General features: G+C 66.8%; 5 protein-coding genes across 5 annotated transcripts; 4 read left to right on the top strand and 1 right to left on the bottom strand.

The window, feature by feature from the left end:
• Positions 1 to 16: 16 nt before the first annotated feature.
• On the top strand, positions 17 to 1,664 carry APOA1 (apolipoprotein A1). The gene is made up of 4 exons (XM_054176051.1): positions 17 to 131; positions 315 to 370; positions 609 to 762; positions 841 to 1,664. The coding sequence occupies exons 2-4, from the start codon at positions 328 to 330 to the stop codon at positions 1,436 to 1,438; spliced, it is 795 nt and encodes a 264-aa protein (XP_054032026.1). The 5' UTR covers positions 17 to 131; positions 315 to 327; the 3' UTR covers positions 1,439 to 1,664.
• A 407-nt stretch (positions 1,665 to 2,071) lies between these two features.
• APOC3 (apolipoprotein C3) lies at positions 2,072 to 2,648 on the bottom strand. Its single transcript, XM_054176182.1, has 3 exons — positions 2,591 to 2,648; positions 2,348 to 2,474; positions 2,072 to 2,242 (listed from the first exon to the last, which is right to left on the bottom strand). The coding sequence occupies exons 1-3, from the start codon at positions 2,646 to 2,648 to the stop codon at positions 2,146 to 2,148; spliced, it is 282 nt and encodes a 93-aa protein (XP_054032157.1). The 3' UTR covers positions 2,072 to 2,145.
• Positions 2,649 to 3,815: 1,167 nt separating this feature from the next.
• APOA4 (apolipoprotein A4) lies at positions 3,816 to 5,481 on the top strand. Its single transcript, XM_054176120.1, has 4 exons — positions 3,816 to 3,961; positions 4,047 to 4,114; positions 4,234 to 4,360; positions 4,447 to 5,481. Exons 2-4 carry the CDS (start codon positions 4,066 to 4,068, stop codon positions 5,375 to 5,377), a joined length of 1,107 nt encoding a protein of 368 aa, XP_054032095.1. The 5' UTR covers positions 3,816 to 3,961; positions 4,047 to 4,065; the 3' UTR covers positions 5,378 to 5,481.
• Positions 5,482 to 6,041: 560 nt separating this feature from the next.
• On the top strand, positions 6,042 to 8,621 carry APOA5 (apolipoprotein A5). The gene is made up of 5 exons (XM_054175996.1): positions 6,042 to 6,147; positions 6,366 to 6,478; positions 7,072 to 7,147; positions 7,363 to 7,516; positions 7,739 to 8,621. The coding sequence occupies exons 1-5, from the start codon at positions 6,042 to 6,044 to the stop codon at positions 8,619 to 8,621; spliced, it is 1,332 nt and encodes a 443-aa protein (XP_054031971.1).
• A 260-nt stretch (positions 8,622 to 8,881) lies between these two features.
• ZPR1 (ZPR1 zinc finger) lies at positions 8,882 to 14,185 on the top strand. The gene is made up of 14 exons (XM_054176055.1): positions 8,882 to 9,004; positions 9,669 to 9,830; positions 10,619 to 10,709; positions 10,869 to 10,939; positions 11,439 to 11,525; positions 11,602 to 11,724; positions 11,835 to 11,888; positions 11,995 to 12,061; positions 12,289 to 12,359; positions 12,617 to 12,706; positions 12,799 to 12,909; positions 12,993 to 13,079; positions 13,304 to 13,369; positions 13,818 to 14,185. Exons 1-14 carry the CDS (start codon positions 8,882 to 8,884, stop codon positions 13,950 to 13,952), a joined length of 1,338 nt encoding a protein of 445 aa, XP_054032030.1. The 3' UTR covers positions 13,953 to 14,185.
• The last annotated feature ends 41 nt before the right edge of the window (positions 14,186 to 14,226 follow it).

The following is a 14,226-nucleotide window of genomic DNA, read 5'->3' as shown; positions in this document are numbered from 1 at the left end:
CGTGACTGCTTGGGCTGCAGCCTTGGCTTATCTCCGCCGGGAACTGCCCCCTCCTGCATAAATAGCGGCGGTGGGGAAGCGGCCGGCTCAGACGGGACAACCGGCAGCACGGCAGCGGCAGGAGAGAGCTGGTAAGAGCTTGGGCTGCTCCGGGGGCTCCCGAGCCCCCGAGTCCTGGGGCAGGGAACGCGGGACGGGCTTCACGCACGATGCCACCCGCGGGGAGCCGTAGTGGTGGGGCCGGGGGCTCCGTCCCCGCTGGGGCTGGCTGTGCACGCAGCTCCCTGCATCCAACTCTCTTGCTCTGCCCCCAGGTTCAGCGTCAAGATGAGAGCCGTGGTGGTGGTCCTCGCCCTCTTCTGCCTGACAGGTAGGTCACCGGCACGGGGCTGGGACAGCAGCAAACCCCCGCGGGACGGAGCAGGACAGGGTGGCCGAGCCTGGCACGAGTGCTGCTGGAAATGCCAAGGAGCTCTGCACGCCAGGCTGCGGCTGAGCGGCTCCCTGGTCCCTGCGCGGAGCCGGGCAGCTTCCTGGGACAGCGACAGGCAGGAGCTGTCCCCACCGCGGTGCCTCCACGTCCTGAACCCTTCGGGCTCTCCCCGCAGGCACCCAGTCGCGCTCCTTGTGGCAGCAGGATGATCCCCAGGCGCCCCTGGACCGCATCAAGGACATGCTGGAGGTGTACCTGGAGACTGTGAAGGCCAGCGGCAAGGATGCCATCGCCCAGTTCGAGTCCTCTGCCGTGGGCAAACAGCTGGAGTAAGTGGGGGGACGTGTGGCAGGGGACTGGCGGGGGGCTCCCGGGCACCGTGCGTGACCTCCCTCCACTCCCCGCAGCCTGAAGCTGACTGACAACCTGGACACGCTGGGCGCGGCCGCCGCCAAGCTGCGGGAGGACATGGCCCCCTACTACAAGGAGGTGAGGGAGATGTGGCTGAAGGACACAGAAGCTCTGCGCCAGGAGCTGAGCAAGGACCTGGAGGAGGTGAAGGAGAAGATCCGTCCCTTCCTGGACCAGTTCTCCGCCAAGTGGACGGAGGAGCTGGAGCAGTACCGCCAGCGCCTGGCCCCCGTGGCCCAGGAGCTGAAGGAGCTCACCAAGCAGAAGGTGCAGCTGATGCAGGAGAAGCTGACCCCGGTGGCCGAGGAGGCTCGGGACCGCCTGCGCGGCCACGTGGAGGAGCTGCGCAAGAACCTGGCCCCCTACAGCGATGAGCTGCGGCAGAAGCTGAGCCAGAAGCTGGAAGAGATCCGCGAGAAGGGCATCCCCCAGGCCGCCGAGTACCAGGCCAAGGCCGTGCAGCAGCTGAGCAACCTGCGTGAGAAGGTGACCCCCCTGCTGCAGGAGTTCAAGGAGCGCCTCACCCCCTACGCCGACAACCTCAAGGCTCGCTTCATCTCCCTGCTGGACGACCTCCAGAAGAGCGTGGCCTGAGCCGCCGCGGCCAGGGACTGACCCCGGCCCCACTCCTGCAGCCGCCCCGGGGCCGCTCCCTGCCCTGCCCGGGGTGCTTCCCCCCGGGGGGGCTCTGGGGACGGGCTGCAGAACATCCTCCCTGAGGACCCCCGCTCCTCTCCCACCGCCTCCCCTCGCTGAAGTGGCGTCGCTCTCAGCTTTGCCTCCTTCCTTTTGTCAAATAAAGGTGACTTAAGTTATTGGAGCTCGCTCAGTCTTTGCAGTGGATGCTGGCGGGGGGGGCGGGGGCAGCCTGCACGCAGCGCTGGGGGTGCCGCAGGGGCTCCGGTGGGACTGGGAGGACAGGGACCTGGCACTGAGCTCAGCTCTGCCTTGGAGGCATCCAGGCTCAACCCCACACGGAGCTCTCCCAGCACCCAGGGCAGTGCCGGGGTGGTGGAGAGCGGTGGGAGGTGCTTGGGCAGAACCTGGACACCCCCCCCCCAGGCTGCGGGAGCAGTGCCTGGCTCCTGCCACCCTCTCACGCGGTGCTTGCCCCACGGCACGGGGTCCCGAGGAGGTCCCCCCTGTCTGTCCCAGCCCTTCCTCACCCCACACAGTGCACGCACCCAAGTGATGCTGCCACAGCCGCTGCTTCAGCGCCACTTTATTGAAGGAAACACAACCAAGGGTGGGGATCCAGGGTGCCCCCAGCCCTGCCAGGTCCCCGCCAGCCCCCGGCGGGGCTACGCAGCCGGCGTCCGCTTCCAGAGCTCGGCCAGCTGCTGCTTCATCCACGCCAGCTGCTGCTTCGCCAGCTCCGCGTTGTCCGACAGCCAGCGCCTGCGAGGGGAGGGAAGGCTCAGCACGGGGCGCCCGCCGGGCTCCCCTGCTGGCAGCGGGGTGGCAGGGAGGGGCGCCCGGGCTGGCAGGGGCGTGTGGGGGCACCTGGCCTGCTGAGCCACCTCCGACTCCTGCAGGGTGGTGAAGGCGTGTTTGACCATGGCGGTGGCTTTCTGGGTGTACTCCTGCACCTTCCTCACCAGCTCCTTGGGCTGCTCGCCCGTGTCGGCCCCTGCGAGCACAAACCTTGTGGGAGCAGGGGGCGAGGCCAGGGGGCTGTGCCCCCCGCCCCCTACATGCACCCCCTGCCCCCCGGCCGCACCGTCCTCCTGCTCGCCCAGCCCTTACTTGCTGCCGCTGCCAGGGCGGCCACGCAGACGAAGAGGAGCAGGATCGATCCCTTCATGGCTGGGGAGAGAGCAGAGCAGAGCAGATGGCACGGGTGGCAGGCAGGGACCCGGGTGCCCACGGGGGTCCCGTCCCTGTCCCCTTCCCATCGCGACCCTCGCGGGGGCCCTCCCCACTCACCTGTGCCAGACTCTGCGCAGGGGCAGTCCCTGGCTCCCACTTTATAGCCTGTCCCCGGGGGCGATTGTGCAAAGGTCAGGGGCGGTGGGGGCTGGCCGGGGGGGAGGCAAATCTGCAGAGCCCTTCTGCTGCCAGCGCTGCTGCCGAGTGGCCTCCCTCCCGGCCAGGGGTTGGTAAATGGCCCAGCACCACGGCTGCCCGTGCCTGGCCCGTGGCTCTGCCTGCCCCTGCAAGCTTCTGCCTGCGTGCCAGGCGAGGGCATGCATGGGCACGGGCATGCCGGTGAGGGCAGCCAGCCCGGTGCCCACTGCGGGCTACAGGTCGGTGAGTGAAGCTGCGGGGACAGCCCCGGAGCTGGCGTGGGCACGCAGAGCACAAGGGTGACATCCAGTGGCATCAGCCCCGGGCATGATGCTGCCGGGCTGGCTGTGCCTGGGAGCACCCTCAGCTGGGGGTTGTGTGCCCAAGCTGTGCCCCACAGGGGCTGGGCACAGCGATGGCTCTTTGGACCTTGTCATTGCCAGTGCCTGGCTGATCCTCGTCCCTGCCAGCTGTGCCCTTTGCCCCAGCCATGACACATCGGCAGCAGGCTACAGCCCGGGGTGGGTGCACCAGGGCGTGTGTCAGCTGAACCAGGGCTGCGTCCCGGGGGGGTAATCAAGGGCCTGATGCCCACGGGCAGGGACATGCAGTGGTCCTGGCACTGTGCAGCATCCCACAGCTGCAGGGTCCTGGCCATTCTCTGTGGCAGGAAGCCCTGCACACACACAGCCTCGTGTGCCCCCCTGCATCCAGCACAGCCCCCCCAGCCCGTGTCCTGGTACCACACAGCTGGCAGCAGCAGAGCCATGGCTACACCTCACTGAGCTGCAGAGCTCTCTCCGCGGCGCTGCCCTGCTCCCTCTGCTCCAGGGTCTCTGCCCCTCCGGAGGGTGCTCAGCCGCGGGGGTGCTGACGTGTAGCCTCATCCCCTCTCTGCCCCCTCCTTGGCACCCTGCTGGGAGCTGGCAGGGCCGAGGGTGATGTCAGGGCTGAGCGCACGTCAGGCGCTTCCACGTCGCGACCTTGCTAAAGTCCAAGCCCAGAGCCTGTGCCCCAGGCGTGCGTGGAAGGCGCGGGGGACGCCCGGGCTGCATAAATAGCTGCGGCTGCTCCCCGACCCCGCAGGGATCCGAGCGGCTGTGCGCGGAGGTGAGGAGAGCTGCCGCCGGCGGCGCCTCGGCTGGGGCCGCTCAGCCCAGGGCGGTCTCTTCACCTCTGCTCTCTGCTCCCGCAGGCACCACCTGGCACTCAGGATGTTTCTGAAGGTTCCAGCTCTCGCCCTGGTGCTCCTGGCGGTCGCAGGTGAGGTGGTCTGCGGGTACCCAGTGCCGGGAGGGCAGGATGGGAACCTGCTGTGCTGTCCCTTGTGGGGGGATGCTGGGCAGGATTGTGCCCGCGCTGATCGTGGCATCTGCTTGCAGGGACACAGGCTGATGTCAGCCCAGATGATGTGGCCAGCGTGATCTGGAAGTACTTCACCGAGCTGGGCAACAATGCCAAGGAGACGGTGGAAGGGCTGCAGCAGTCCGAGATCACCAAGCAGATAGAGTGAGCAGGAGGGGGGACAGGAAGGCGCCGGGCGGGGGGGGGGGGCTGCGGGCACGCTGGGGCACTGACGCGTCCCCCTCCTCCAGCACCCTGCTGCAGAGCAACCTGCGCAGCGCCAGCCTGTACGCCGAGGACCTGCAGCAGCGGCTGGTGCCCTTCGCCACCGAGCTGCAGGCGCGGCTGGTGCAGGACTCGCAGCGGCTGAAGGAGCAGATCCAGCGGGAGCTGAAGGAGCTGCAGGCCAAGATGGCACCGTACGCCGACGAGGTGCACCAGCAGATCGGCACCAACATCCGCGAGCTGCAGGCCAAGATCAGCCCCTACGCCGAGGAGCTGCGCTCCCGCGTGGACAGCGGCGCCGGGGAGCTGCGCCGGGCGCTGGAGCCCTACGCCACCGAGCTGCGGAGCCGGCTGCAGGACAACGCTCAGAGCGTCCAGGCCTCCCTCAGCCCCTACGCCGACCGTCTGCAGCAGCAGATCGACGGAGGGGTGGAGAGCCTGAAGCAGCGCCTGGCGCCCCTGGCCGACGAGCTGAAGACTCAGGTGGAGCAGAGCGTGGGGGAGCTGCGCCGCGGGCTCAGCCCCTACGCGGGGCAGGTGCAGGAGGGACTCAACCGGCAGCTGGACAGCCTGACGGCGCAGATGGACAAGGTGGCAGAGGAGCTGCGCGCCCGCCTGGCCGCCAGCTCGGAGGAGCTGCGTGCCCAGCTCAGCCCCCTGGCCGAGGAGCTGCGGCAGGCGGCCAGCGGCGACGCCGAGAGCCTGCGGCAGCGCCTGGCGCCCCTGGCCCAGCAGCTGGACCAGCGAGTGGGGCAGACGCTGGAGGCTTTCCGGCAGCAGGCAGCCCCCTTCGGAGAGGCCTTCGGGCAGCAGCTGGTGCAGAGGCTGCAGGAGATGAAGGACAAGCTGGACTCAGGCACTGCTGGCGTGGAGGACCACCTGGGGCTGCTGGAGAAGGAGGTGCGGGAGAAGGTCGCTGCCTTCCTCAACACTGCTCAGCCAGCAGGGGAGAACTGAGCCCCCCCCTGGCACTGCGTGGAGGGGGTGTGGGGTGCCCAGCCTTGCCCCCGCACCACGAGCATTGTGGGCACTGCCCCTGGCAGAAATAAACTGTCCCTAGTGAAGCACCTGCTGCTCTGTGTCTGTCCTGCTGGTCTGTGTCTGTCCTTCTCCTCAGCAGCCTGCTCTCCTGCCCTGGGGCACCCAGCCAGCTGCTCCAAGGGCAGAGCATCACCCTGAATTTAGGTCCCAGGGCACCAGGGAGAGGGAACGCAGGGGGGGCTGGGTGGGTGCAGGGTCTCCATGCCCAGGACAGGGCTGGAGGGTGGCTCAGAGGTGAACCATTGGCCAGGGTGGGGTCAGGGCCCAGGATGTCACCGCACCAGGGTGCTGCAGCAACTCAGTATCACCTGGGTGGCTCCAGGGGGGCCAGAGCCCTGGCACAGGGCCTAGCATCCCAGCTGCAGCAGGAGCAGCTGGGGAAGGGGCTGTGCAGGCTGTGCAGGGTGGGTGACAGCCACTAACCACCACCCCCACCCCCACCCCTTGCAGGGTCTGTGGCCAGGCACAGTGGGGCTCAGGCAGGCAGGAGGCAAGCCCCAGGAGATTGCCAGCTCAGGGGGAAGGAAAAGGCACCAGAGCTGTGGGCACAGCGAGCACCCTGAGCTGCCCTGCTGGGGGCATGCCCCTGCGGACGGGTGAGGAGGCTCCCTGGGGGCTGCAGTGGCAGGAGCTGCGGGATGGGAGCGTGGCCAGGGCTGCCTGGGGCAACCCTGAGCGTCCCCAGGGTGAGGGAGCAGAGCAGACTTTGGTGCCAGAGGAGTGCTGGTGCCTGCTCGGAGCTTCACCCCTGCAGCTCGCAGGACTTTGCCCTCCACCACAGGGTGCCCCCTTTCCAGCCCCTTCCTGGCACAGCTGGAGCCGTGCTCATCCTCCTGCACCCACCTGGGCCCCGTCCCCAGGCTCTGGGCTCCCAGTCCCCTCCTTGGGCTGTGACCCCTTGCAGCGGAAGCTGCCGGTGGGGGAGTTTCAGCTGCTGTCCCTGTCCCTGCCCTGCCACTCCGCACCCCCCTCGCCACCGTGGCAGCTCCCATGCGCTGTTTACTCCGCGATGCAAAGGTCAGCGGCGGGGGCAGGGGCAGGGGCAGGGGCAGGGGCAGGGGCAGGCTCGTCCCCAGCAAGCTGCAGAGCCAGCAGCGAGGGCTCCCTTATCGCTGGGAAAACAAAGAACTGCTCGGGCGGGCGGCGGCCTTCGGGCAGCCCTGCCCGGGGGATGCTCGGGAAGGGGCAGGCGAGGGGGCAGTCAGATGACCGACCCCCCCCGCCCCCCACGTCACCTCTCAGGAACGTCCGCGGGGCTCCACGTTGTGTTTACAGGGAGTGAGGTCCAAAAAGCCTTCCCCTGCCGGCGCGCTCCTCAGCCTCTCGCCGCGGGGAGCATATAAAGGGAGCCGCGGGGCAGCACCCGGCAGGAGGGATGCGGGAGGTGACCCGGAGCCAGGTGAGGGGGACGTGCCCAGAGCCAGGGTGGGCACCTCCTGCCCGCTTGAACTTTGCCTGGCTGCAGGAGCTGGGCGTCCCCCCCCGGCGTGTGCTGGGTGCAGAAGGCAGGGAAGGGGGCGTGAGGAGCAGGGACCCCTGACCTGCGAGGGCTCAGAGAGGAGCCCTGCCCCGCGGCGTGACCTAATGTGCTGCTCTTCTCCTCCCCACAGGGCGGTGGCCTGCTGGCCCGGCACACCATGCCTCTGAAGTTTGCACTGCTGCTCACCCTCCTGGGCTCCTTGCCAGGTGGGTGCTGAGCAGAGGAACTTGCTCCAGGACAGCTGGTGGCAGCGGGCTGGGGGGGGTCAGCATCCCTGGAGGTGGTTAAGAAAGGACTGGATGAGGCACTGGGTGCCACGGTCCAGCTGATCAGGCAGGGTTGGGTGGTTGGTTGGACTCGATGGTCTCGGAGGTCTCCTCCCATCTGGGTGATTCTGAGACGGTTCTGTGACTGATTCTGGGTGTGGGCAGCACCTCACGAGCCGCTGCCCTCCTGCCCACAGTGTCGCTGGCAGAGCCGGCACAAAGCGGCCTCTGGGAGTACCTCAGCCAGCTGACCAGTGACAAGGATGGCACAGAGCACAGCCAGGGCAGCAAGCTGGGCAGGGACAGCACGTGAGTACCCCCTGCCAGGGGCTTGCCCCGTGGCACCCCGCCTGGGCCACCGCCCGCGGTCCCTCCACCAGCTCCCCCCAGCTGCCACCCTCACACAGGGTCCCTCTTCCTCTGGGGGCAGAAGAGCCCAAGGGCAGCAGCCCTCATGGTTGTCAACAGCTTTACTGAGGGTGCCGTGGGTAAGCTGGGGGTGCTCAGTAACCACTCTGCTGTCTGGCACAGAAACCTGAAGGAGAACGTTCAGGATGGGGGCAGCTCCATGGGGAACCTCCTGGAGAAGCTGGCACCCCCGGGCGGCAGAGGCCCCCAGCCCTACCAGGACTCGGACAGCCTGCGCAAGGTCCTCAGGAAAGAGCTGGAGAGCCTGAGGGTGAAGCTGTCTCCCTACGTGGATGATGTGCACCACAAAGTGGGCAGGCACCTGGAGGAGCTGCGCTACCAGCTGCAGCCCTTCACCGAGGAGCTGCTGGAGCAGCTGTCGCTGAACGCCCGCGAGCTGCGGCGGCAGCTCCTGCCCAGCCGGCAGCTGGCCGCTCAGCTGCTGCAGGGGGCAGATGAGGTGCAGAGGTTCATGGCTCACTACGCCGACAAGATTGCCTTCCACACCGACCAGGTGAAGGACATTTTCCACCCCTATGCGGACAGGCTGGTGACCGAGATCCACCGCAACGTGGAGGAGCTGCACAGAAACGTCAGCCCCCACGCCCAGGCCAGCCCCGAGAAGCTCAACCGCTACATCCAGCAGCTCTCCACCAAGCTGACCCAGAACGCCAAGGACCTCCACCAGAAGATCCAGAGAAACCTGGAGCAGCTCAAGGCGAAGCTCAGCCTCTACCCCGGCAGACTGCGGGAGCAGCCGGCCCCCGCGGAGGAGCTGGCCCGGGAGGTGCAGCGGCGGGTGGAGGAGTTCCGGAGGGACACGTACGTCCAGATCCAGGCCTTCACCCGGGCGCTGGACCAGGAGACGGAGGAAATGCGGCTGAAGCTCTCCTCCGGGCCGCCCACCCTAGGGGATTCCCAGGAGGGGCCGCCCGCCGTGGAGGACCTGCGGGCTCGCCTGGACGCGCTCTGGAGGGACCTGGCGCGCAGCCTGGGCGAGCGCTGAGGGCCGGGGGGCGGCGGGGGGCGGCCGGGGGCGGCCATCGCGGGGCCGGGCCGTGCCGTGCCAGCCCACACGCAATAAAGGCGCAGCCATGGCGCTCCTGCCTCACGTGGCCGCCCCGCGTCACGTGACCCCCCTCCCGCGCCACGTGACCCCCTCCCGCGCCACGTGACCCCCCTCCCGCGCCACGTGACCCCCCTCCCGCGCCACGTGACGCCACGCGGCGGCCCCGCGCCGGCCCCGCGCGCGGCGGCGGTTTCAAGATGGCGGCGCCGGGGGCGGCGGCGGCCGCCGGGGGGGGGTCGCTGTTCCAGCCGCTCAGCGCCGAGGACGGCGAGCAGCGGCCGGCCGAGATCGAGTCGCTGTGCATGAACTGCTTCCGCAACGTGAGCGGCCGCCGGGACGGCGCCGCCGCGGCCTCTGGGCGCAGGGTCCTGCTGCAGTGGCTTGAGCGAAGCCAGCCACGGCAGCCTGCGCGGCTGGGGGCTGCGGGGGTGGCGGGGCCGGGGCGAGGAGCCGGGGAGGGGAGGAGACAGCGGCCTGCCGGGGAGGGCTGAGCAGGAGGTGAGCCCAGGCCAAGCACGCAGGAGGTCAGGATCCGGCAGGGGTTAGGACGGAGGCCTGCCGGGGGTGGAGGTGGGCTCAAGCTAGAGCCACCGTGGTCTCCTAGTCGGGGTACAGGGCCTGCCGGGGTCTGTGTGCCCGGTTCAGGGCTGCAGGCGCCTCTGGGCCCAGGGGCCTGTCGGGGCAAGGGGTCGGCTCCACGTACAGGGGTCTGGGAGCTGAGCGAGGGGCAGGACCCGGGAAAGAGCTGCTGGTGATCACAGCTTGGCCTGGAGCTGAGGGGCCGTGGTAGGAGCTGCTGGGCTGGGGTCCACGAGGCAGCCAGGGAGCCTGTGGTGGGCAAGAGAGGGGAGGGAAGGCCTGCTGGGGGGGGGGTGGGCGTTCTGTGGGGGTGCCAGGGCTCAGGGATGGAGACCTCCCCGGGGCAGCCCTAGCAGGAGCAGCCCTGCGGGGAGCGGTGCCCTGAGCAGCCCCTCGCCGCTGCAGGGCGTGACACGGCTCCTGCTCACCAGGATCCCCTTCTTCAAAGAGGTCATCGTCAGCTCCTTCAGCTGCAGCAGCTGCTGCTGGTCCAACACAGAGATCCACTCTGCAGGCAGGATCCAGGAGCAGGGCGTGCGCTACAGCCTGACCGTCACCTCCCGCCAGGTCAGCCGCGCCGGGGGCTGCCCCTGCGCGCCTCGGTCCCTCAGAGACAGAGCAGGGGTGCCCCTGCTGTGCTGCCTGAGCCCTCAGGCTGCCCCTCAGAGACAGAGCAGGGGTGCCCCTGCTGTGCTGCCTGAGCCCTCGGGCTGTCCCTCAGAGACAGAGCAGGGGTGCCCCTGCTGTGCTGCCTGAGCCCTCAGGCTGTCCCTCAGAGACAGAGCAGGGGTGCCCCTGCTGTGCTGCCTGAGCCCTCAGGCTGTCCCTCAGAGACAGAGCAGGGGTGCCCCTGCTGTGCTGCCTGAGCCCTCAGGCTGTCCCTCAGAGACAGAGCAGGGGTGCCCCTGCTGTGCTGCCTGAGCCCTCAGGCTGTCTCTCAGAGACAGAGCAGGGGTGCCCCTGCTGTGCTGCCTGAGCCCTCAGGCTGTCTCTCAGAGACAGAGCAGGGGTGCCCCTGCTGTGCTGCCTGAGCCCTCAGGCTGTCCCTCAGAGACAGAGCAGGGGTGCCCCTGCTGTGCTGCCTGAGCCCTCAGGCTGCCCCTCAGAGACAGAGCAGGGGTGCCCCTGCTGTGCTGCCTGAGCCCTCGGGCTGTCCCTCAGAGACAGAGCAGGGGTGCCCCTGCTGTGCTGCCTGAGCCCTCAGGCTGTGTGTTCAGCAGTAACCTTTTTAAGCCCAAGATGTGGATGCTGCTGGCTGGGAGAGGCTGCTGAGCTGGCCTGGGGCTGGCACTGCTGCTTTGGGCGGTGCTGGGGGCCTGAGCATCCTCACACTGCTCCTCACCTGTCCTCTGCAGGACATGAACAGGCAGGTGGTGAAGACTGACTGTGCCACGGCCCAGATTCCAGAGCTGGACTTCGAGATCCCAGCTTTCAGCCAGAAGGGAGGTGGGTGAGCGCTGGTGCACGGTGGGCACCAGTTGAGGCCCTGACCTCCTCTCCCTGGGGCTGAATAAGCTCCACAAGGCTGAGGTGTGGAGGCTGGCAGGGTGGGCAGCACTGCTGGGGTGCATCCAGTGGTGATGTCCCTCCTGCTTTCATGCCCAGCTCTGACCACCATTGAAGGCCTCATTGACAGAGCTGTGGCAGGCCTGGAGCAGGACCAGCCCACACGCAAGGTGAGGATCCTCCAAGTACCTGAAAGGGCCTGCAAGGAAGCTGGGCAGGGCCTTGGACAAGGGCTTGGAGGGATGGGATGAGAGGGAATGGACTGAAGCTGGAGGAGGACAGACTGAGACTGGATGAGGAAGAGATTCTTGTCAGTGAGGGTGAGGAGACTCTGGCACAGGCTGCCCAGGGAGGCTGTGGCTGTGCCCTCCCTAGGGGTATTCAGGGCCAGGCTGGATGAGGCCCTGAGCAGCCTGGGCTGGTGGGAGCTGTCCCTGCCCCTGGCAGGGGCTTGGAGCTGGATGAGCTTTGAAGTCCTTTCCAACCCATTCTGTGAATCTGAAAGGGGAAGCTTCTCAGGGCCTCCTGCCTGGGACGTGCTTCCTTTGCTGGTGCTCTGCCTGTGCTGTGATGGGAGGGGTGCTGCAGGCTCTCTGGCCTGTGCTGCTGTCAGATGCCTTCAGCTCTGGGCTGCCTCTGGTTCCACCTCAGGCCTGTGCTGTTTGGCAGGCCCAGGATGAGGAGGTGGCAGCCAAGCTGGAGGAGTTCATCGCTAAACTGAAGCAGCTGAAAGAAGTCCCTTCCCCTTTCACCTTTGTGAGTAAGCTGGAGCAGGACCCCTTCCTGAGCAGGGAGGTGTGGGCTGGCTCTCTGAGGCTTCCCTCTCCCCCAGGTGATCGATGACCCCTCAGGGAACAGCTTTGTGGAGAACCCCCTGGCTCCGCGGAGGGACGATGCGCTGCTGGTCACTCGCTACAGGAGGACTCCCCAGCAGGCTGCCATGCTGGGGCTGGAGGTAACAGGGAGCTGCTGCTCCTGCCCTGCTCCCCTCACCCTCTGGGAGATCCTGCCTTCAAGAGCAGGGCTTAATGCTGCTGCTGCTTCCCCCCCCAACACCCCACACAGGGAGAGGAGCAGGATGAGACCCCAGCAGGCTCTGCAGAGGACCTGAGGAACGAGGTGGGAGCCTTTGCAGGGTGCTGGCAGCTGTGCCTGGGGGGCTGGTGCCCAGGACAGGCTTTCTGGGCTGGCCTGCACTTGCTGATTCTCCTTGCCTGTGAGCCAGGTGCTGCAGTTCAACACCAACTGCCCCGAGTGCAACGCCCCAGCCAGCACCAACATGAAGCTAGTTCGTATCCTTGGAGCAGGGGTGTGCTGCCCCTTGGTGCCCTCTGCAAGGCTGGGGGCAGTCACCTGTTTGCTGAGCCTGCTGCAGCATTCAGTGGCTCCCAGCAGGCTGCAGATGTCTCACAGCTCAGCAGTGAGGTCCTGCAGTGCCTGGGGAAGGGCTGGGGCTGTGCAGAGCGTGCAGGCTTTGAGGCTTCCCCGGCCCTGAGTTTTCTTTGACTGTCTGCTCCAGAGATCCCACACTTCAAGGAAGTGATTATCATGGCCACCAACTGTGACTCCTGTGGGCACAGGACGAATGAGGTGAGCTGGGGAATACTGAGCCCTTCCTGAGAGGCTGGGGGGAGGTGGGGGCTGGTGCTCTGTGCTCTCATGCGTGGCTGTGCTGTGTGGCACAGCCTCGTTGGGTGCAGATCAGCCATCCCCACACCTGCTCAAGCCTGCTGGGCACTGTGCTCAGATGCAGAGCAGCCTCTCAGCTCTCAGGGCAAGCCCTCCTAGGACATCATGGCAGGGTTTTGGTGTCAGAGTCCCTGAAGCTGGCTGCTGGGTGTCCCCAGGTGAAGTCTGGAGGAGCAATCGAAGCCCAGGGCACCAGGATAACCCTTCGGATTACAGACCCCTCTGACATGACCAGGGACATCCTAAAGGTACAGTGCCCTGGGGCCCCTGCCCTCCTTTGGTGGGTGCCCAGGGCCTGGCTGTCCCCCTGTGGGCGCTCACCAGCTGCTCCCCCTCACAGTCAGAGACCTGCAGCGTGGAGATCCCAGAGCTGGAGTTCGAGCTGGGGATGGGAGCCCTGGGAGGGAAATTCACCACACTGGAGGGGCTGCTGAAGGACATCAGAGACCTGGTGAGAGAGGCTGCACTGCTGGGCCTGGCTGTGGGGCCAGGTGCCTGTCACAGCTGGCTGAGTGAGTGGCTCTGCTCTCCCAGGTTGAGAGGAACCCCTTCACCCTGGGGGACAGCTCTGTGCCTGGCAAGGCTGAAAAGCTGCAGGAGTTTGTTGGGAAGCTGCAAGAGGTGAGGGCATGGCTGACTTCCCACCCCCTCCTCATAACTCCCTGGCAAGCATTTTTCTGGCTGCTCCACACTTCTCCTCCTGTGTCCTCAGCCATTTATGGAGCTGTTAGTGGCTTTTAACTGGTGACAGTGTGGGAACTGTAAAGCATGCTGTGTGCATCTTGCTGCCAGAAGTGCTGGAGGTTTAGGAGGAGCCTTAATGCCTGGATCTGATCTTTCTGCAGATCATAGAGGGGAAGACAAAGGCTCACTTCATCATGGATGATCCTGCAGGCAACAGCTACCTTCAGGTATGGCATTGGGCAGTGGTAAGGTAGAATCGTAGAATGGTCTGGGTTGGAAGGGACCTCCAAAGGTCATTGAGTCCAATCCCCTCTGCACTAAGCAGCAGCATCCTCAACTAGCTCAGGTTGCCCAGAGCCCAGCTGAGCTCCTTGAAGTCTCCTGAGCAGCCTGGGTGGATTTTCCTCTGGTGTTGGCAGGGAGGATTCCCTTTGGGGCTTTGTTAGTGAGTGACTTGTCCAAGGAAGTGGAAGTGGCTTGGCACAAAGCTGGGAGCAGTGTCTGCTCCCTGGGAATAGTGGCCAGGAATGGTCTGTCCTAAGCCATGCTCTGTGGTGTGAGGGACATGCCTTGCCTAAGTGCTGTCCAAAGCCCCTCTCTGGTGTGCAGCTGGGGGCTGCTGGTGCCTGGGGCTCTGAGCAGGGGCGTGAAGGGGGTCCCCATCTCCCCCTGCAGAACGTGTACGCCCCGGAAGAGGACCCAGAGCTGAGAGTGGAGCGCTACGAGCGAACCTTTGAGCAGAACGAAGAGCTGGGCCTCAACGACATGAAGACAGAGGGCTACGAGGCAGAGGGAGCCCCGGGCCGGTAGCCGGTGCAGCCGGACCCTTCAACCCGGTGGCTCTGGGGACCAGGACTTGTTTGGGGCGAAGATCCTTTTCCCTGCCCCGGGGGCAGCAGGGACGGGCGCTGAGGCCTTGCTCTGGGAGTGTACGGGAGGGAGATGTCGTTTGGGTGCCGCACTGGGTGGCCCTCGGGGCCGCGACCCCCAAATAAAAGCGTTGACGGAGGCGCCGCGCTGGCTGCTGCTGCTCGCCCCGCCCACGGGCGCCGTGGCCCCGCCCACAGGCGCCATGGCCCCGCCC

The sequence above is a fragment of the Dryobates pubescens genome, chromosome 34 (assembly GCF_014839835.1).
Source record: "Dryobates pubescens isolate bDryPub1 chromosome 34, bDryPub1.pri, whole genome shotgun sequence".
Classification (NCBI taxonomy): Eukaryota; Metazoa; Chordata; class Aves; order Piciformes; family Picidae; genus Dryobates; species Dryobates pubescens.
This window is presented reverse-complemented; position numbering and strand designations above follow the sequence as displayed.